Raw genomic sequence first — 16,430 nt, 5'->3', positions numbered from 1 at the left:
TGCACATAAAATAAAGTTAAAGTATTAAAAAGTAATAATAATGTGGAAAGAGACAGAGGATGACAACTGACATCTGCCTCTGACCTCCACACACATGCATACACACGCGCGCACACACACACACACACACACACACACACACACACACACACACTCGTACGCACTCACGCACACACAATCAGCAGACCATGCATGGTAAAATATGCTTGAGCCCAGTCTAACGAGACTCTGTCTCCAAAACCTAAAAAAAAAAAAAGTCAAAAAATACAAAGCAACAAGAAACATCCTACTTCAGCACTGGCTTGTCATTTCCAGGCAGATGTCTGCGGTCAGCACCGGCCTTCAGGCCCGCCCACACCAGGCCCGCCCACACTAGGCATTGGCATCTTGATTCAGTTTTCAGTCTCCTGGGGCTGGGATCTAGCAGCAGGAGGAGCCAAGCTCCTGCCAGAGGTGTCATTGTCCTCAGGAGCTGCCACTTAAAGAGCATAATGTGGTAATCATTTTGGTAACAAAGCATGTGGTTTTATAAACAGTGACTTCACATTTTCCAGCGCAGAACTTTTTCGTCTGGTGTGGGATGAAGCATGGTTGCCTCAGAACCTGGTAAACCAGAGAATCCAAACCAAACAGTCTTACTAAGACTTCCTCCACGTGCCTCAGCCATTCTTCACAGTTGCTGTTGTTTGTATGTGGGGAGTCTCCTACGCAGCCATGTGTCTGTCTCTTCAGGCTGTGGGACCTCAAGAACCATCGAATGAAAGAGAAGACCCATAGAGACCCACAGATGGATTATGGAAAGTTCCACCCTCAGGAGTGTGCTCTGGCTGCTCCACAGTGTTGCTCAACCTATGTCCCTGTCTGCTTTATTTGCCCTTAGTTAAAATGTGAGGGTTCCGGGCCTGAGGCCCAGTTGTTAGAGCCATAGCTTGGGTTTGATCCCCAGCACCAAATAAACCGATGTGGTAGTGCACACCTCTAACCTCAGCAACCTCAGCATTTGGGAGGCAAAGGCAAAAGGTCCAGGGGTTCAAGGTCATGCTCAGCTGCATAACCAATTCACGGTCCGCCTGTCTAAAAAAAAAGTTTTTTTTGTTTTTTTTGTTTTTTTTTTTTTTGTTTTTGTTTTTCCAGACAGGGTTTCTCTGTGGCTTTGGAGACTGTCCTGGAACTTGCTCTGTAGACCAGGCTGGTCTCGAACTCACAGAGATTCGTTCTGTAGACCAGGCTGGTCTCGAACTCACAGAGATCCACCTGCCTCTGCCTCCTGAGTGTTGGGATTAAAGGCGTGTGCCACCACCGCCCGACTAAAGAAAAGTTTTAAACAGAAAAGATAAAAGGTTAGGAGAAGGCTCAGCAGGTGGAAGTATGAGCCACAGAAGCCTGACAACCAGAGCTCTGTCCCTTGAAGCCAGGAAAACAGTTGGATGGAGCGGCATGCAAACTGGAGTCCCAGCACTCCTGTGGGGGGATGGAAGGTGGAGGCAGGAGGATCACCTGTGTGACATGAGACCCTGCCACAAAGAAAACAAAAAGCAAATAGATTTTAAAAAATGTTAAGACCTTGGAGAATCCCTAGCACCTGCTTATTGTCATTCTAGTCCTGGGACAGCAGAGACACTGGGGCTCATTGGTCAGTTGGCCTTGCCTAATTGGTGTGCTCTGGGCCAATGAGAGGCCATTTCAATAGTCATTCAAGGCTCTCCTCTGACTACCACATGCATGTTCACATGTCAACATACATGCACACCTTTTAAAAGGGGGCTGGGGTGTGTCTCAGTTGACAGAAAGCTTGCCCAGTGTGCATGAAGCCCAGGGTTCCATCTCAGCACCGTGTTAAAGTGGGCATGGTGGAGCACGCCTATAATCCCAGAGACTGAAAGATGGAGGCAGGAGGACCAGAAATTCAAGGTCATCCTTGGGGACACAGTGAATTTGAAGCCAGCCTGGGCCACAAGAGATCCTGTAACAAAATTAATTAAAGAAAACAAGATTCTGCCTTGGCTCCTAGCCTCCTGGGAGAGCTCAGACCTCTTGTTGGCGGTGCCCTCCTTGCTGTCCATGCTCAGCTGCTCTTTGCTCACAGACCTGGCCCTTTGTTCAGTCTCTTGCCTCTCCAGGAGTGCAGTCCCTGCCACAAAGCACTTTTAGCAGGGAATCTCCTTGTGCTTTCCTCTGACTGCTTAAGGAAAGTCATGCAAAGCTGCCTGTGGGTTAGCATCCTTCTCAGTCTGTCTCTCAATGATGGGAAGACCCCTCTTCCCCAGCACCAGCCTCCTCCTCACCTCCCCCACCACTCCCATCCTGGCTCCCCTGACTCTGACCGCGTCCCTCCCACCAGCCAGACACCTTATCCCGTCACCTCCCCAAGCCGAAGTTCCACTCTTCCCCATTCCCGTGCCCTGGGCTGGGTCCCCACAGCTGAGCACCTGACTGAAGTTTCACACTGGCTCTCAATGGAGGTGTGGGGGAATGGAGGCATGTCAGTGGGACTTCACTGGTTCACAGTGGCAAAGGTGACTCGTTATAGAGCTGGGATCCACACAAGTTGTCCTACTCCTGAAGTCATGATTTTGTCATTGTTAGAGTCTCACTATGTAGTCTGCTTGTCCTCAAACTCTGCTTGGTTTTGCTTTGTTTGTTTTGAGATGGAGTCTCACTTCGTAGCTAAGGCTATGCTGGAACTACTCTGCGGACCAGACTCGCCTTCAACACACGAAGATCCGCCTGCCTCTCCCTCCCAAATGTTGGGATTAAAGACATGCACCACCATGCCCAGTTCTCAAACTCTAAAAAATACATATTTGTTTTCATGTGTTTATGTGTGTGCTTGCATGAATTCATATGCACTGCATATGTGTAGCGGCACAAGGGGGCCAGAAGAGGGCATCAGATTCCCCTGGAACTGGACTTACAGGCTGTCGTGAGCAGCCGTGTGGGTGTTCTAGCAATAAAGCCAGGATCCTCTGTAACAGCAGTATCTCTAACTGCGGCGGTATCTCTCCAGTCCCAGCCTCAAACTTCTTTTTGTAATTTTTATTTTTTAGATTTATTTATTTTTAGGAGTATGGGTGTTTTGCTGTGCACCAAGCGAATGCAGTCATCTCAATGGCCAGGAGAGGGTGTTGCTTTGAACCAGAGTTACAGGTGGTTGTGAGTTACCATGTGGGTGCTGGGCTTTAAACTTCCATCCTTTGATCACTGAGCCACTTCTTGAATCCCTTAGCCTCTAACTCTTGTTCCTCCTGCTTCCACCTCTCAAGTGCTAGGGGTATGGGATTGTGCTGCCATGACTGTCTGAATCTATGCTTTTAAACTACTCTACCACCGATGGATGGATGGATGGATGGATGGATGGATGGATGGATGGATGGGTGGGTGGATGAGTAGATGGATTGGTAGTGGGTGGATGGATAGATGGATGGACGATCTGTTTCAGACTTGCTCGTTAAGAAACACAGCCATCCTCTGGGAAATCTGAATGTTCCGTCACTGCCTGGGAGAATTTTGTGATAAAGTGAGCTTTGTGTTCAGAAATAGAAACGAGGAGGAGGGGAAGGGAAGAGGGGCAGAGGAGCCCTGGTGTGCAGGTCGCAGGGCTTCCTTCGGAGGAGGGCACTGTCCTGAGCACTGGCACCGGCAGTGGCTGACTGAGAGCCTGAGGAGGCCCCACAGGGCTGCGGTTTGAATGAGGACAGCAATTGTGCAAGAATGGACAGCCTTGCCCCAGCCTGCGTCTCCTGGCCTGAGTCACACTGGAAGAAGAGAGTGAGAGCCCTGAAACCCCTTGGATAGAGAGCTGCCAAGGCCTCCAGTGTGACATGGGTGAAGTCATCACGGATGAGCTCAGGAGAGGCACCTGGGAACACGGTAAGAGGCCAGCAAAAGCTGAGACTGGCTGGCTCCTGGGACCCAGAGGGCCAGGGTGAGCTCAATCTTGGAGAGGCCCCCAGACACACCCTGCTGGAAGGTCAGCCTTTCGCTGGGCTGCTCCTCTGGGGTGCTCACTTGTGTGGCCCTTTGCAGCTGGTGGCAGATGTCTACTTCTCAAACGTGCATGGTCAGTGTGGGTGCATCTGGGCATGCTAACTAATACCCACTGCAAATATCGCCCCAAGCCAGAAGGAGGAATAAAATTTTCTTCAAGAATAAGATGCAATTCAGAAATGCAAGGGCATGCAGTTCCCAGGGCCTCCCAATACTCTGTGGATGAGATCGGGGCAAGACTTGGAACTGTCAGGCTCCTATGTCTGGGTCCCTGGTTGTCTGTTGTTTTGGGGGTGGGAATATGGATGACAAAGGACATTCTTAGGTGCCTACTCCCTTACTACAGTATGAGAGCCCAGGTTGGGAACCAGAAATCCTGGGTAAGAGTGGTGCTTCCAGATAGCCAAGGAAGGAAGGAAGCCAGGCAGATCTCACATAGACCATGCTGGCCACCAGCTGCTTCTCAGCTAGGTCCTCAAGGGCTCTCCGGGGGAGTTCATGCATCCAAACTTCAATCTGTTATGTAGAGCTTGTCTTGCTGGCGTTTAGCATGGTCATTGGCTGAGACATGCCCCTCCTCTGAATCCCAGCTTCCTCATCTCTGAAGTATGGGTGGGGCTAGGGTGGGGCTCTGTGGATAGAGTACTTAGTTAGCCTACATGAGTCCCAGAGTTCCAACCCAGCACCTCATAAAGCAGGTTTAGTGACACACACTTGTGATTCCAGGACTTGGGAGAGAGAAGAAGGTTCAGGGTCATGTTTGGCTACATAGCAAGTTCAAGGTCTGGCTGGGGAGCATGAAGCCTGCCTGAAAAAAAGAAACAAACTAATAAAACCCTAAAGTGCGTACATCTTTAATCCCAGCACTCAGGAGGCAGAGGCAGGTGGATCTCTATGAGTTCGAGACCAGCCTGGTCTACAAAGTAAGTTCCAAGACAGCCAGAGCTGTTATAAGATATAGAGAAGGCAAGCAGATCTCTGTGAGTTGGAGGCCAGCCTGGTCTCCAGAGCGAGTGCCAGGATAGGCTCCAAAGCTACACAGAGAAACCCTGTCTCGAACCCCCCCAAAAAAAACCAAAACAAACAAAAACAAAACATAAAATATAGAGAAACCCTATCTCAAAAATAAAAGAAAGCAAAGCTGGGTGGCACACGCCTTTAATCCCAGCACTCAGGAGGCAGAGGCAGGAGGATCTCTGTGAGTTCAAAGCCAGGATAGCCAGAGCTTCACAGTGAAACTCTGTCTTAAAAAAAAATCTCTAAAGTGAAGCCAGCCTGGTGGCACATGCCTTTAAACCCAGCACTGGGGAGGTAAAAGCTGGCAGATGTCTGTGAGTTCAAGGCTAGCCTGGTCTACATAGCAAGTTCCAGGCCTGAGCTACATAGTAAGACCCTGTAGGTTGGATACAAGAAGACAATGAGTGAATGCATACAGCCCTGAGCACAATGACTGTTAGCTAAAGTTGAGTGTTGGTCAGCTTGTTAATACCACTGTGTGTACAGTAGTCATCACCAGCTGTCTCAGTGCTCATGGTGAGACAATGCTGAGGTGAGAAGAGCCGGCCGTCTCTGGGCTCTGCTGGCTGGAAGGCAAAGCCCCATCTCCCATCAGGAACTCTCTGGGCCTGCTTAGCCTCTCGGTGTGGTCCCTTCTCCAGGGTACAGAATAGCCTCTTTCCTCAGCCACTGCTGCCAACAGGCTTACAGCATGACACACAGCACCAGTAGTGGCTCTTGTGACCAGAACCATGCCTGGAGAAGAGCTTGGTCCCAAGTGCAATCAGACTACCTGGTGGCAGCCAGAAGCTCATCCCAAGTCATCGCTGAGGCATCTGTGCTGGGGAGGGTTTCAAAACAAGGTGTAGTGGAGACATGGAGAATCGAAGGGTTATGCTCACAAAATGTCTTTAAACCTGAAAGAACACAGAAGAAGTAAGGTCCCCAGCCGGGCGTTGGTGGCCCACACCTTTAATCCCAGCACTCAGGAGGCAGAGGCAGGCAGATCTCTGTGAGTTCGATATCAGCCTGGTCTACAAGAGCTAGTTCCAGGACAGCCTCCAAAGCCACAGAGACACCCTGACTCAAAAAACAAACAAACAAAAAAGAAATAAGGCCCCCAATCCTGGGGTGGAAAGAGTCTGGGAAGCCCCTCTGGTTTGTGACAGTTGACAGCTGTTCTGCTGTGTCAGGGACAGAGGTACCCTGAGGACTGTAGGATAAGGGGGACTACGATGGGCACTCTTGGGGCTTGAGGCCTCACAATATGGCAGGCAGGTGAGGAGCCAGTCAGTATCTAAAGCAGATTTCCAAAGGGTCTTTTGTTATCTTCAGGTGAGTTTATAACCCTCCCTTTAAAATTTAGTGTGTGTGTGTGTATGTGTGTGTGTGTGTGTGCTCACATTTTTGCAGTGCCCCCAGAGACCAGAAGAGGGAGCCAGATCCCCCTGGGACTGGAGTTACAGATGAGCCACCAAGTGTGTGCCGGGAGTGGAATCCAGGTCCTCTGCTAGAGCAGCCAGTGCTCTTAACTGCTGAGTCATTTCTCTAAGCCTGAAGGTGCAACCTTTGTGTCCAGCTGCCCCACAGCTCTGTTTCCTCTGGGCCTATTTTGGTTCTTCCTGCCTGCCTTTCCATCAGTTCATCAGAGGACCACTGGGTACGGTCACTGGGCTGTGATCTCATTGGTGGTTGCCAATCATCCATTGGCTACCTGTGATCAGGTGCTCTGTGCTGTTCAATTAGCTGTGCCATGGTGGCAGGAGCTTGTGGGCCCTCACAGGGGCAATTGCCTATGGCTGCTGGTCTTGGGGAAGATGTGTCCATCTGTGCATAGGAAAGAACTGAAGCTTCTAGGGATCTGGCAGAGGCCAGAGCTCTGGGCATGGTTCAGTACATGTTTTGGCTGCCCGCCAGCTAGCCAGGTTCTTGGAAACCCCCTGAAGCCCTTCTTCATCCTCTTTGCTTCCCTAGAGCTGCACTGTTGTGTGTGGAGGTCATGAGCATCACACTTGTGTCCCCAGAACCTGGGCCTCTGTCAGAGGTTCTGTGTGGGTTTGCCAGATGACTCTGAGAGAAAAGCGCCAGCCTCATCAGCTTAGGGGAGTGAGGTTGCACCAACTGCCCCCAAATTTCCCACCTCTGGCTGTCCTGGCATTGCTTTGAGATGTAGGGACATTCACAGATGAGCCAACTTCCTTGAGTGTCTAAGTGGCTGCTGAGTGTTTGTTGACTCTAAGTAAATGGGAACCTTCTCCTCTGCAGACTGACCATTTCCAGCCTGAGTGTCTTCCCTTTACTTTCCTGTTTTACTTCACACATAGCTTTAAGTGACTCCTCACTCTGCAACGGCTCCAGAGCATTTGATATTAAGTTACATAAAGATTTTTAACAGCATGGGCTCTCCTTTCTGATGAGCTGACCTCAAAGCCTCATAACTTGCTTCCATACCTTCAGTTTCAACTGAACATGAGGGGTTGCCTGACACTAACGGCAATGCCGTTTAATTAATACCAAAAGCTCTGAGGGCTGTTTTTCCTTCACGTTCACTCCATTCCTTTTAGAAGGCATTTTAATAACTGCATTTTAATAACTGTTGCTCCTGAAATGGGAAGTTTCCCATGAGCCTGCCAATCCTGGAGTCCCCTTACCATGAGGACACTTTCTTCCAGTTCTTAAAGTGGCCGGCTTCTCTGTCTTTCTTTAAGCCCCACTTTGAGCATCAAATGTCTCAGATGTCAAGGGTAAGGGTATGGATTCATGAGGGTCTGTCAAAAGAAAACTCAGAGACACTTGAAGGATGAATTTAGCAATTGCAGCTGCAAGGAACCTCAGCTTCAAAGAACTGAAGTACATTCCCTATGCCCAGGCATTTTTTTTTCCTTTTTTTATCTTTCTGAGTAGAGATGTCATATAGCCCATGCTGTCCCCAAGTTTAGTTATGTATCCCAGGCTGGCTTGCATGCCTAAAGCTCCCGCAGGCATGTATCATCATACCCTATGATTGTCAGTGATAATAAGGGCTAGCTCTTTAAGTCCGCCCATGTTTTCATGGTTTGGGCACTCACCCACCAGCCTCACCGCGCTTGGTTCAGCAGACACACGCTTCATCTGAAGGTCTACTCACAATCATGGCCTTTGTACTACATATCTTACAAAAAATAGAAAATGTGAGGCTAGAGAGATGGCTTAGTGGTTAAGAGCACTGGCTGTTCTTACAGAAGACCTGGGTTTGGTTCCCAGGTTCCCACATGATTGTGCATAACTGTCTGTAATTCCAGTTCCAGGGGATCCAATACACTCTTCTGGCCTCCACAGGCACCAGGCTTACATGTGGTGCCCATATAGAACACTCAGACACATAAAAAAGTAGACAAATATTTTTAAAAGTACATAGAAAAGTGGGACCCCTAAGTCCCCTTGTCACCCAGGGAAAAGGAGGGCTCAGCCTGTCATCACAGAGCCCTGAACTGCCCATCATGACTGCCATAAATCAGACATGGTCACTGAGTACCCAAAACACGAGAGTGCAGAAGGCCAGTGGAGATGTGTAAGCATGAACTCATGCTAGGATTCCAGACTTCACATGAAAAAAGAAAAAGTAAAATAACCAGGAACGTCAGCGTTAGCACTAAGGAGGCTGAGGCAGGAGGATTGCAACAAGTGCCAGTTATGCCGCCCAAAGGCCCTGCTCATGGAAGTCACTGAAACAGAGTGTCACCACCTTGAAGATGCTGGCAGCCTCTGCCAGCAGGGCTGAGATGAGGTTTTCTAGAAGCATCTACCAGCTGAGTCAATATCCAGCACAGTGGCTGGGGCTCACTGGGGTTCATCTCGCTGAGATGGTTCATCTAAGTGTCTACTGGATTGGACCTGGGTTCAATCCACAGTCGCACCTCTGTGTGGGTCTTTGGGATCACACAGAACGATCTAGAAGGATCGTTCTGGTGCAGCCCTGATACAAAGAGGTCTGACAATAAAGTGGCTGCGTTTGCCTGTCCTCTTTCAACGCTTGCTAGTGAGGGAATCTATTTTGTCGCTGCTTCCTTCGCTAACACCAGGACCCAGTTTATTTGGCCTTCTCATATGGACTGAGGACCACCTGCTCTCCAGGAGTCCCCCAGGCCTTCAACACAAGCCTCAAGGATGGAATTTCTTCAGTTCCAGTTGGTCAACCCAATCCATGTTATGTAAGTCAGTCTAAGCAATCCTCTTTAGTCCTGTATGCTATTCTCTAGAGGGCTCTGTTCCCCTAGAGAACCCTGACTGACACAACCAGTGTGGGGTGAAGGGGTGGACATGGGTGGATGGGGGCTCTTCTGTTACCAAGTGACCTACTGGCTCACACTTGCTTTGTGCATTATTTTTGAACTCTGTCTTACCCCTGAGGAAGGATGCTTCCTCCAGGGGACATAGCCAGAGACTCATGGAGCTGGACTCCACCATGCTTCTGAGTCAGCAAGTGACAAGAGAGTCATGACACTGGCTGAAGTGACTAACCAGAGGAACAGAACACTCTGGTCTCTCCAGAATGGGGAAACTGAATGGCTGTTTCTCAATGAAGAAGTGAGAAAAGACATCTATTGTACAGGAGTACAGGACTCCCAGTAAGAGTAGCTGTTGGTATTTCCACGCCCTGTGACTAAAGGCAGGGGAGGAGCTTGTGAGATGGCTCAGCAGGGAAAAGCACTTGCCTTGACGCCTGAGTTCAATTCCTAGAACTCACATAAGGGTGGAAGGAGAGAACCAATTCCACAAAGTGGTCCTCTGACGTCCACGTGTGTTCTGTGTGACACTCTGCCCCACCCCACCACACACACAGCCATGTTAAAACCAATTTTCTTTTTGGCTTTTCAAGACAGGGTTTCTCTATGTAGTTTTAGAGCTTGCCCTGGAACTCACTCTATAGACCAGGCTGGCCTCGAACTCACAGAGATCCACCTACCTCTGCATCCCGAGTGCTGGGATTAAAGGCGTGCGCAACACCACCGGGTGCTAAAACCAAATTTTAAGTTAAGTTGATGGAAAGTGACTACTGGCATCACCCAGGACACTCAGTCATGAATATTTGGGTCACCCCACATGGTCAAGGACCAGCATCAGCAGAGGTGCCTTACTGAGAGCATAGGGAAAGTAGTTACAAATATCACTTACACAGGCCTGCAAGATGGTAGGGGGGTTGAGGGTAAAGATGCTTGCCACCAAGTTATGACCTGTATTCAATCCCTGGGAAGCACATGGTGGAAGGAGAACACATATTTCCACAAGTTGTCTTCTGACCTCCATACATGCACTGTGGTATACACACACACACATACACAAATGCACAAGCTTGAGCACACTGAATGGAAACAAATGCATATATTTGGCTCAGCAAGAAAAAATGTATATATTGGTTTTTGAGACAGGGTTTCTCTGCATAGCTCTAGCTGTTCTTGAACTCACTCTGTAGACCAGACTGGTCTAAACTCAGAGATCCGCCTGTCCCTGCCTCTCAAATGCTGGAATTAAAGTCCTGCACCACCACTACCCAGATAAAAAAAATATTTTTTTAACCAACTGTCAAACCAGGCTTGGTAGCATACACCTTTATTCCTGGCACTCTGGAGGCAAAGGCAGGTAGAAGGATCTCTCTCTGAGTTCAAGGACAGCATGACTGACATAGCAAGTTCCAGGCCAGATAGACACTAGCTTAAAAATCAAACAAACAAAAAAAGAAGAATAAAGGAAGGAAAGAAGGAAGGAAGGACGGAAGGAGGGAGGGAGGGAGAGAGAGAGAGAGAGAGAGAGAGAGAGAGAGAGAGAGAGAGAGAGAGAGAGACCCAGCCATGAGCTGGGCATGGAGGCACACATGTAATCTGGGTGCTGGAGGAGGGTGAGCCACTGCTAAGCAGTTCTGACTTTACTTCAAAACATGGGAACCTCAGAAGACGACAGACTCAGGACTTTGTTCTTCTGGGAAGAGATCAGGGTGTTCTGGGCTGAGTTGGACAGATGGATCGTGCCTATAAGATTACGATTTCTGCTGCCATTGTTGGGGGCTTAAGGGTGGTTTTAGGAGATGTGTCTGGATTCAAAATCCATAAGGGGTGGATTTGCGGTGGTTTAATTTTCTGAGCCAATCTAGCCAGTCACCACATGCCCAGATTAAAACATTATTTGTGGGTGCGTCTTCAGGTGTTTCCGCAAGAGATTGAATGTCGAACTCACGACCACACAGAGGTCCCTGATTACCCAACCCACAGCCCCTCACTCAGGCTGGAACAGAGCAAAAGACAGGAGGAGGTCTTTGCCTGGCTTCTTGAAGCTAGCCACGAGCTGTGACATCTCTGATCTCCCATCTTGAGACAGACAGGATTTATACCATCAACCTGTCTTTCTTTTAGGTCTACTTTTGGGTGATTTGTGTATGTCTCTGTGAATGAGTGCCCCTGGAGGGCAGAAGGTGTCAGATCTCCTGGAGCTAGAGTTACAGGCAGCTTTGAGCAGCCTCATGTGGATGCTGGGAACTGAACTTGGGTCTGCTGCAGGAGCAGCAAGCACTCTGACCCACTAAACCATCTCTCCAGCCTCCACCATCTACCTTTGACCTTGGACTGAACTATACTGTTGACCTCCCTGGATCAGTAGCTATTGAGAGTCAATAGGGAGAACTGTGTATGTATGTATGTATGTATGTATGTATGTATGTATGTATGTATGTATGTATGTATGTATGTACGCATGTAGACAGTGTCTCATTATGTAGACCAGACTGGTCTTGAACTCACAGGGATCTGCCTGCCTCTGCCTCCCAAGTGCTGAGATTAAAGGTGTGAGCCTCTATGTGCAGCTTGCAGGACTTTCCAACTAATTATTCACTATCATTATACAGGGGCCAATTATATCCCATCATAGCTCTCCGGGAGCTGGAGAAGTGGCTCAGTGGGTTAAGATGTGAGGACCTGAGACTGGATCCCAAGCATCCACATAAAGACAACCACAGTAGCATGGTCTGTGGCCCCAGGATTCTGATAGGAAATCGGAGTAGAGAGGAGAATTTCCAGAAGCATGAAGGCCTGCCAGCCTGGAGTGTTTAGTGCCTCAAACCAGGGGGAAGGCAAGCACTGACAACTGAGACTGTGTCCTGACTTCCACAGACACTTTGTGACATGTACACACCTGTTCCTACACAGGAACACACACACACACACACACACACACACACACACACACACAGTCTCATTATATACCCAACACTATATACATATATGAATATGTATATGATGTCATATGCATGTCCTATGGACTGTCTCTCTGGAAGCCGCCGTTTCACTCCCAGGTACCAGGAGCTAGGATGTGAACTTTTCTTTGGGCGGGGCAGAGCTGAGATTTTCCATTTACTGCAGGCATGCGTGTAGCCTGGGTCTTTGGTGAGAACTGGACAGTAAAGAACTCAGAGTGTGGGCTCAGGGCTTAGTTCTGGGTTTGACTCCCCCACCTGAGATCACTGCCTTGTGGCTGTGTGTCCCCTGAGCCTCAGGAAACCTCTCTGAAACAGCTTGGTATGGAGGTCGCTCACTCCACAAGGCTTTGAGAACTCAGCTGAGCTGTAACTGGTATGTTATACGACTGCTCTGTGCTCTGATGCCCCCCCCCCATCACTTTTAAATTATGCGAGGACCTGGAGAGGTGGCTCAGGGTTAAAAGCTCGGACTGCTCTTTCAGAGGACCCTGGTTTGGTTCCCAGCACCCAGATGGTGGCTCTCAGTTGTCTGTAACTCTAGTCTCAGGGGGGTCTGATGGCCTCTTCTGGCAGCTGTGGACACCATATACATGTGATGCACAGACACACATGACAGCAAAATATCCATACACATAAAATAAACAAATCTTGTGCCGTGTGTTGGTGGCACACGCCTTTAATCCCAGCACTTGGGAGGCAGAGGCAGGCAGATCTCTGTGAGTTCGAGGCCAGCCTGGTCTCCAGAGCGAGTGCCAGGATAGGCTCCAAAGCTACACAGAGAAACCCTGTCTCGAAAAAAAAAAAAAAAAAAAGTGCATACTGATGAAGTGCCTGTAGAGGCCAGAAGAAGGAAGGCATCCTTGAGCTGGAGCTACAGGTGGTTGTGAGCTAGGAATTGAATTCAGGTCTTCTGTGAGAGCAACACACTCTCTTAACCACTGAGTTATTCCTTCTACCCATACAGGGTCTCATGTACTCAGGTGGGCATTGAACTCACTATACAGTTGTAAGCTGCAGGCATCCGTCACCATGCCCATTTTATTAGAAGTGGTGAGGGGACCCAGGGCTTCAAGTAAGCCAGCCAGTCACTGTACCAGCTGAGCCACACTCCCAATTCCCATGCTTGTTTTCTCATCCATAAAACAGGAACAATAAAATCTACCTCTCTGGGTGTGATGGTGCACGCCTCTAATTCCAGCACTTGGGAGGCAGAGGCAGGCCGATCTCTGTAGTCTAAGGACAGCTGTGTCTACATAGCATGTTCCAGGTTAACCAAGGCTACATAGTAAGACCCTGTCTCAAAAAAGGATGGAGGGGAGCCGGGCGGTGGTGGCGCACGTCTTTAGTCCCAGCACTAGAGAGGCAAAGGCTGGAGGATTTCTGTGAGTTCAAGACCAGCCTGGTCTATAAGAGCTAGTTCCAGGACTGACTTCAAAGTCACAGAGAAGCCCTGTCTCAACCCACCCCCACGCAAAAAAAAGGGTGGAGATGGAGCTAGAAAGATGGCTCAACAGTTAAGAGCACTGGCTGCTCTTTCAGAGGACCCAGGTTTGATTCCCAGCACCCACATGTCCACTCACAACCATCCATAACTCCAGTCCCAAGGGGATCCAACTTCCTCTTCTGACTTCAGAGGTCATCACACATACATGATGCACAGACATACATGCAGGTAAAACATTCATGCACATAAAACTATAATAAATGTACAAAAGCCTACCTCATCTGGTTAACATGGAGATGAGGTTAGTTAGTTCTGGCATGTGTTAACCATTTTATAAGTGCCATAGGAAGTATATTGCAGGAAGCTTAGCTCTGGAGTCTATTGTGGCTCATGGTATCTTTCAAGATAAAACACTGATAGGGGAAACTATGAGAAGCCTGAGAATCCTGGCCATGGAAACTATACAGGAGCAGATAAGGTGCTGATGTCAGCCTAGGGCTGGCTTTGGTTAAAACAGCCATGCCTATTAGCTCGTGTTTACTCATTCAGGATGAGGCTCCAAACCATTTCATGTGCGTACACCTGGCCAGCCATGCTTAGAAAGGGCTCGTTGTTGTATGGCTATTGATTGTTTATTTGGCTAATTTTTCTTGTTGTTGTTGAGACACTGTCTCAATAGTCCGGGCTGACTTGGAGCTGAATGTGTGTCCTACCTCCATCTCTTTATTTCTGAGATCACAAGTGTGTACCACCAGCCAGGCAGTGTACCTCAAGCCTTTAATCCCAGCACTTAGGAGGCAGAGGCAGGTGGATCTCTGTTTTCAAAGCCAGCCTGGTCTACAGAGTTCCAGGACAGCTAGGGCTACATAGGGAAACTCTGTCTCAAAAACAAAAGCAAAAAACCAACAAATGTGCCCACCATGCCATGTCTATACTGTCCTGGACACAAACCCAGGGCTTCTTGTATGTGAAGTAAGTTCCACCAACTGGCTTCAGCTCCTGGTTCATTTTGTTGTTTGTTTTGTTTTGTTTTTGTTTTTTTTGGAGACAGGGTTTCTCTGTATTGCTTTGGAGGCTGTCCTGGCACTCGCTCTGGAGACCAGGCTGGCCTCGAACTCACAGAGATCCACCTGCCTCTGCCTCCCGAGTGCTGGGACTTCATGTTTTTATTGTCCCTGTCTTTTTTTTTTTTTTTTTTAAAAAATGGAATCTTTTAAGTGTTATTTTTATTTCTGTGTCTGTGTTTCTGGGTGTATACCACATGTGTGTAGTACTAGAAGAGGATGTCAGGTGTCGAGAACCCAGGAGGCGCAGTTGCAGGCAGTGGTGAGCTGCCCTGCTCGGCTGCTGCTCCTGAACTCTGTCCTCCGTGCTGTACCACTGACCATCTTTCTGCCTCCCTGTCTTTCTCCTCCACTTCTTTTCTTTCGTTCTTGTTGCTGTTTCTTTTAAAATAGGGTCTTGGGCTTGGCATGGTGGCACACACCTTTAATCCCAGCACTCAGGACGCAGAGGCAGGCAGATCTCTTGAGTTCAAGGCCAGCCTGGCCTACAGAGTGAGTTCCAGGACTACATAGAAAGCCCTGCCTCAAAAGCAAAAATAAATAAATAGATAATAAAAATAGGGTTTCACTATGTAGCTGTGGATAACTTGAAACTTGCTACGAAGACCAGGCCGTCTTCCAACTCAGAAATCCACCTGTCTCTGCTTCCAGAGTGCTGGGACATATACCTTTGAGACTATGCATAACTTGTCTGTTTTGTTTTTTTGAGACAGGATTTTATGTAGCTCAAGATGGCCCCGGCTCTTTATGTAGCAAAGGATGAACTCTGGGTCTCCCTGGCTCTGTCTCAAGTGCTGAGATTATAAGCATGTGCCACCATGCCTGGCTTTACTGTCCCTGCCTTGAAATCCACACATACACACAAGCACTGGGGCTTGAAAACAGGGCTTTGAACATGCCCTGCACATGCTCTACCACCGAACTCCACCCAACTCCTTTAACATCCTTAACCTTTGAATAAAGGACTTTGCATTTTCATTTTGCTTCTGGCTACATAAAGGACATGGCCAGACCTGCTCGGAGTCTCAATTCTTCCTGTGCCCTCGGCAGTGATAGGTTCCCTGGAAACAGATTTCCTGAGCTGGGTTCTGGACTGTGGGGCAAGGTCCTGAATATGGGGCGTGGCCCTCTATGTGGGTCTTGCACACTCACAAGCTGGACAGATCTGGTACGCAGGCTGGAGTACCCACGAGGGCCAGAGTTTGATTGGAGGCCCCATTTAGCTCTGAAGGGCAGTGGGGGAGGGGGAGGAGTGTGTTTCCTACAGAACCCTAGGGTGCCAATCTGAGATCTGATCGGGCTAGGCTCTCAGAAGGAACAGGAAGTGTGGAAAGCTGTGTAAGGAGAGACCTGCTCTGCTGGCCTGATTTAGCAAGGATGCTTCCTTTGAGTCAGTCTCTTGACCTCTGGCTGCAGACGGCTCGGCTTCCATCCACCCCAGAGGCTTTAGATGAGACCACAAGCAGCCCAGGGCTTGTGTCCTGATCCGCATCTTTGGTCTGCTAAAAGGATGCTGAAGATGAAGAGGTCTTCTTCCCTGTAGAGCATCCAGAGGGTGCCAGGCCCTCAGGAGGGAGCTGATGAAGGGTATCTGCCTTTGCTGTTGCTACTACAGTATAAGGCTGAGACTGAGGCAGGGATTCAGCATGGTGCAGAGATGAACTTGACGTCAAGAGGAAAGGAGGAAGCAGGCACTTGGCTGCTGGGAGGCCAT

At 48.9% G+C, this 16,430-nt stretch overlaps 1 protein-coding gene across 5 annotated transcripts in view; it reads left to right on the top strand.

Moving 5' to 3' along the window:
- The first annotated feature begins 3,010 nt into the window (after positions 1-3,010).
- Positions 3,011-16,430, top strand: part of Ptges (prostaglandin E synthase) — a 48,194-nt gene continuing 34,774 nt past the window's right edge. The window contains exons 1-2 of one of the 5 annotated variants that reach the window (XM_027423219.2): positions 3,011-3,870; positions 9,045-9,173. In XM_027423219.2, coding sequence (XP_027279020.1) covers positions 3,822-3,870; positions 9,045-9,173 — 178 coding nt within the window. In that variant the 5' untranslated portion in view covers positions 3,011-3,821. Of the gene's footprint in view, positions 3,871-9,044; positions 9,174-16,430 lie in introns of those variants that run through there. The other 4 variants (XM_027423220.2, XM_027423222.2, XM_027423221.2 and 1 more) reach the window with 4 other exon arrangements.

The sequence above is a fragment of the Cricetulus griseus genome, chromosome 6, assembly GCF_003668045.3.
Source record: "Cricetulus griseus strain 17A/GY chromosome 6, alternate assembly CriGri-PICRH-1.0, whole genome shotgun sequence".
Taxonomy (NCBI): domain Eukaryota; kingdom Metazoa; phylum Chordata; class Mammalia; order Rodentia; family Cricetidae; genus Cricetulus; species Cricetulus griseus.
The sequence above is the reverse complement of the archived record's forward strand: the minus strand, read 5'-3'. Positions and strand labels throughout refer to the sequence as shown.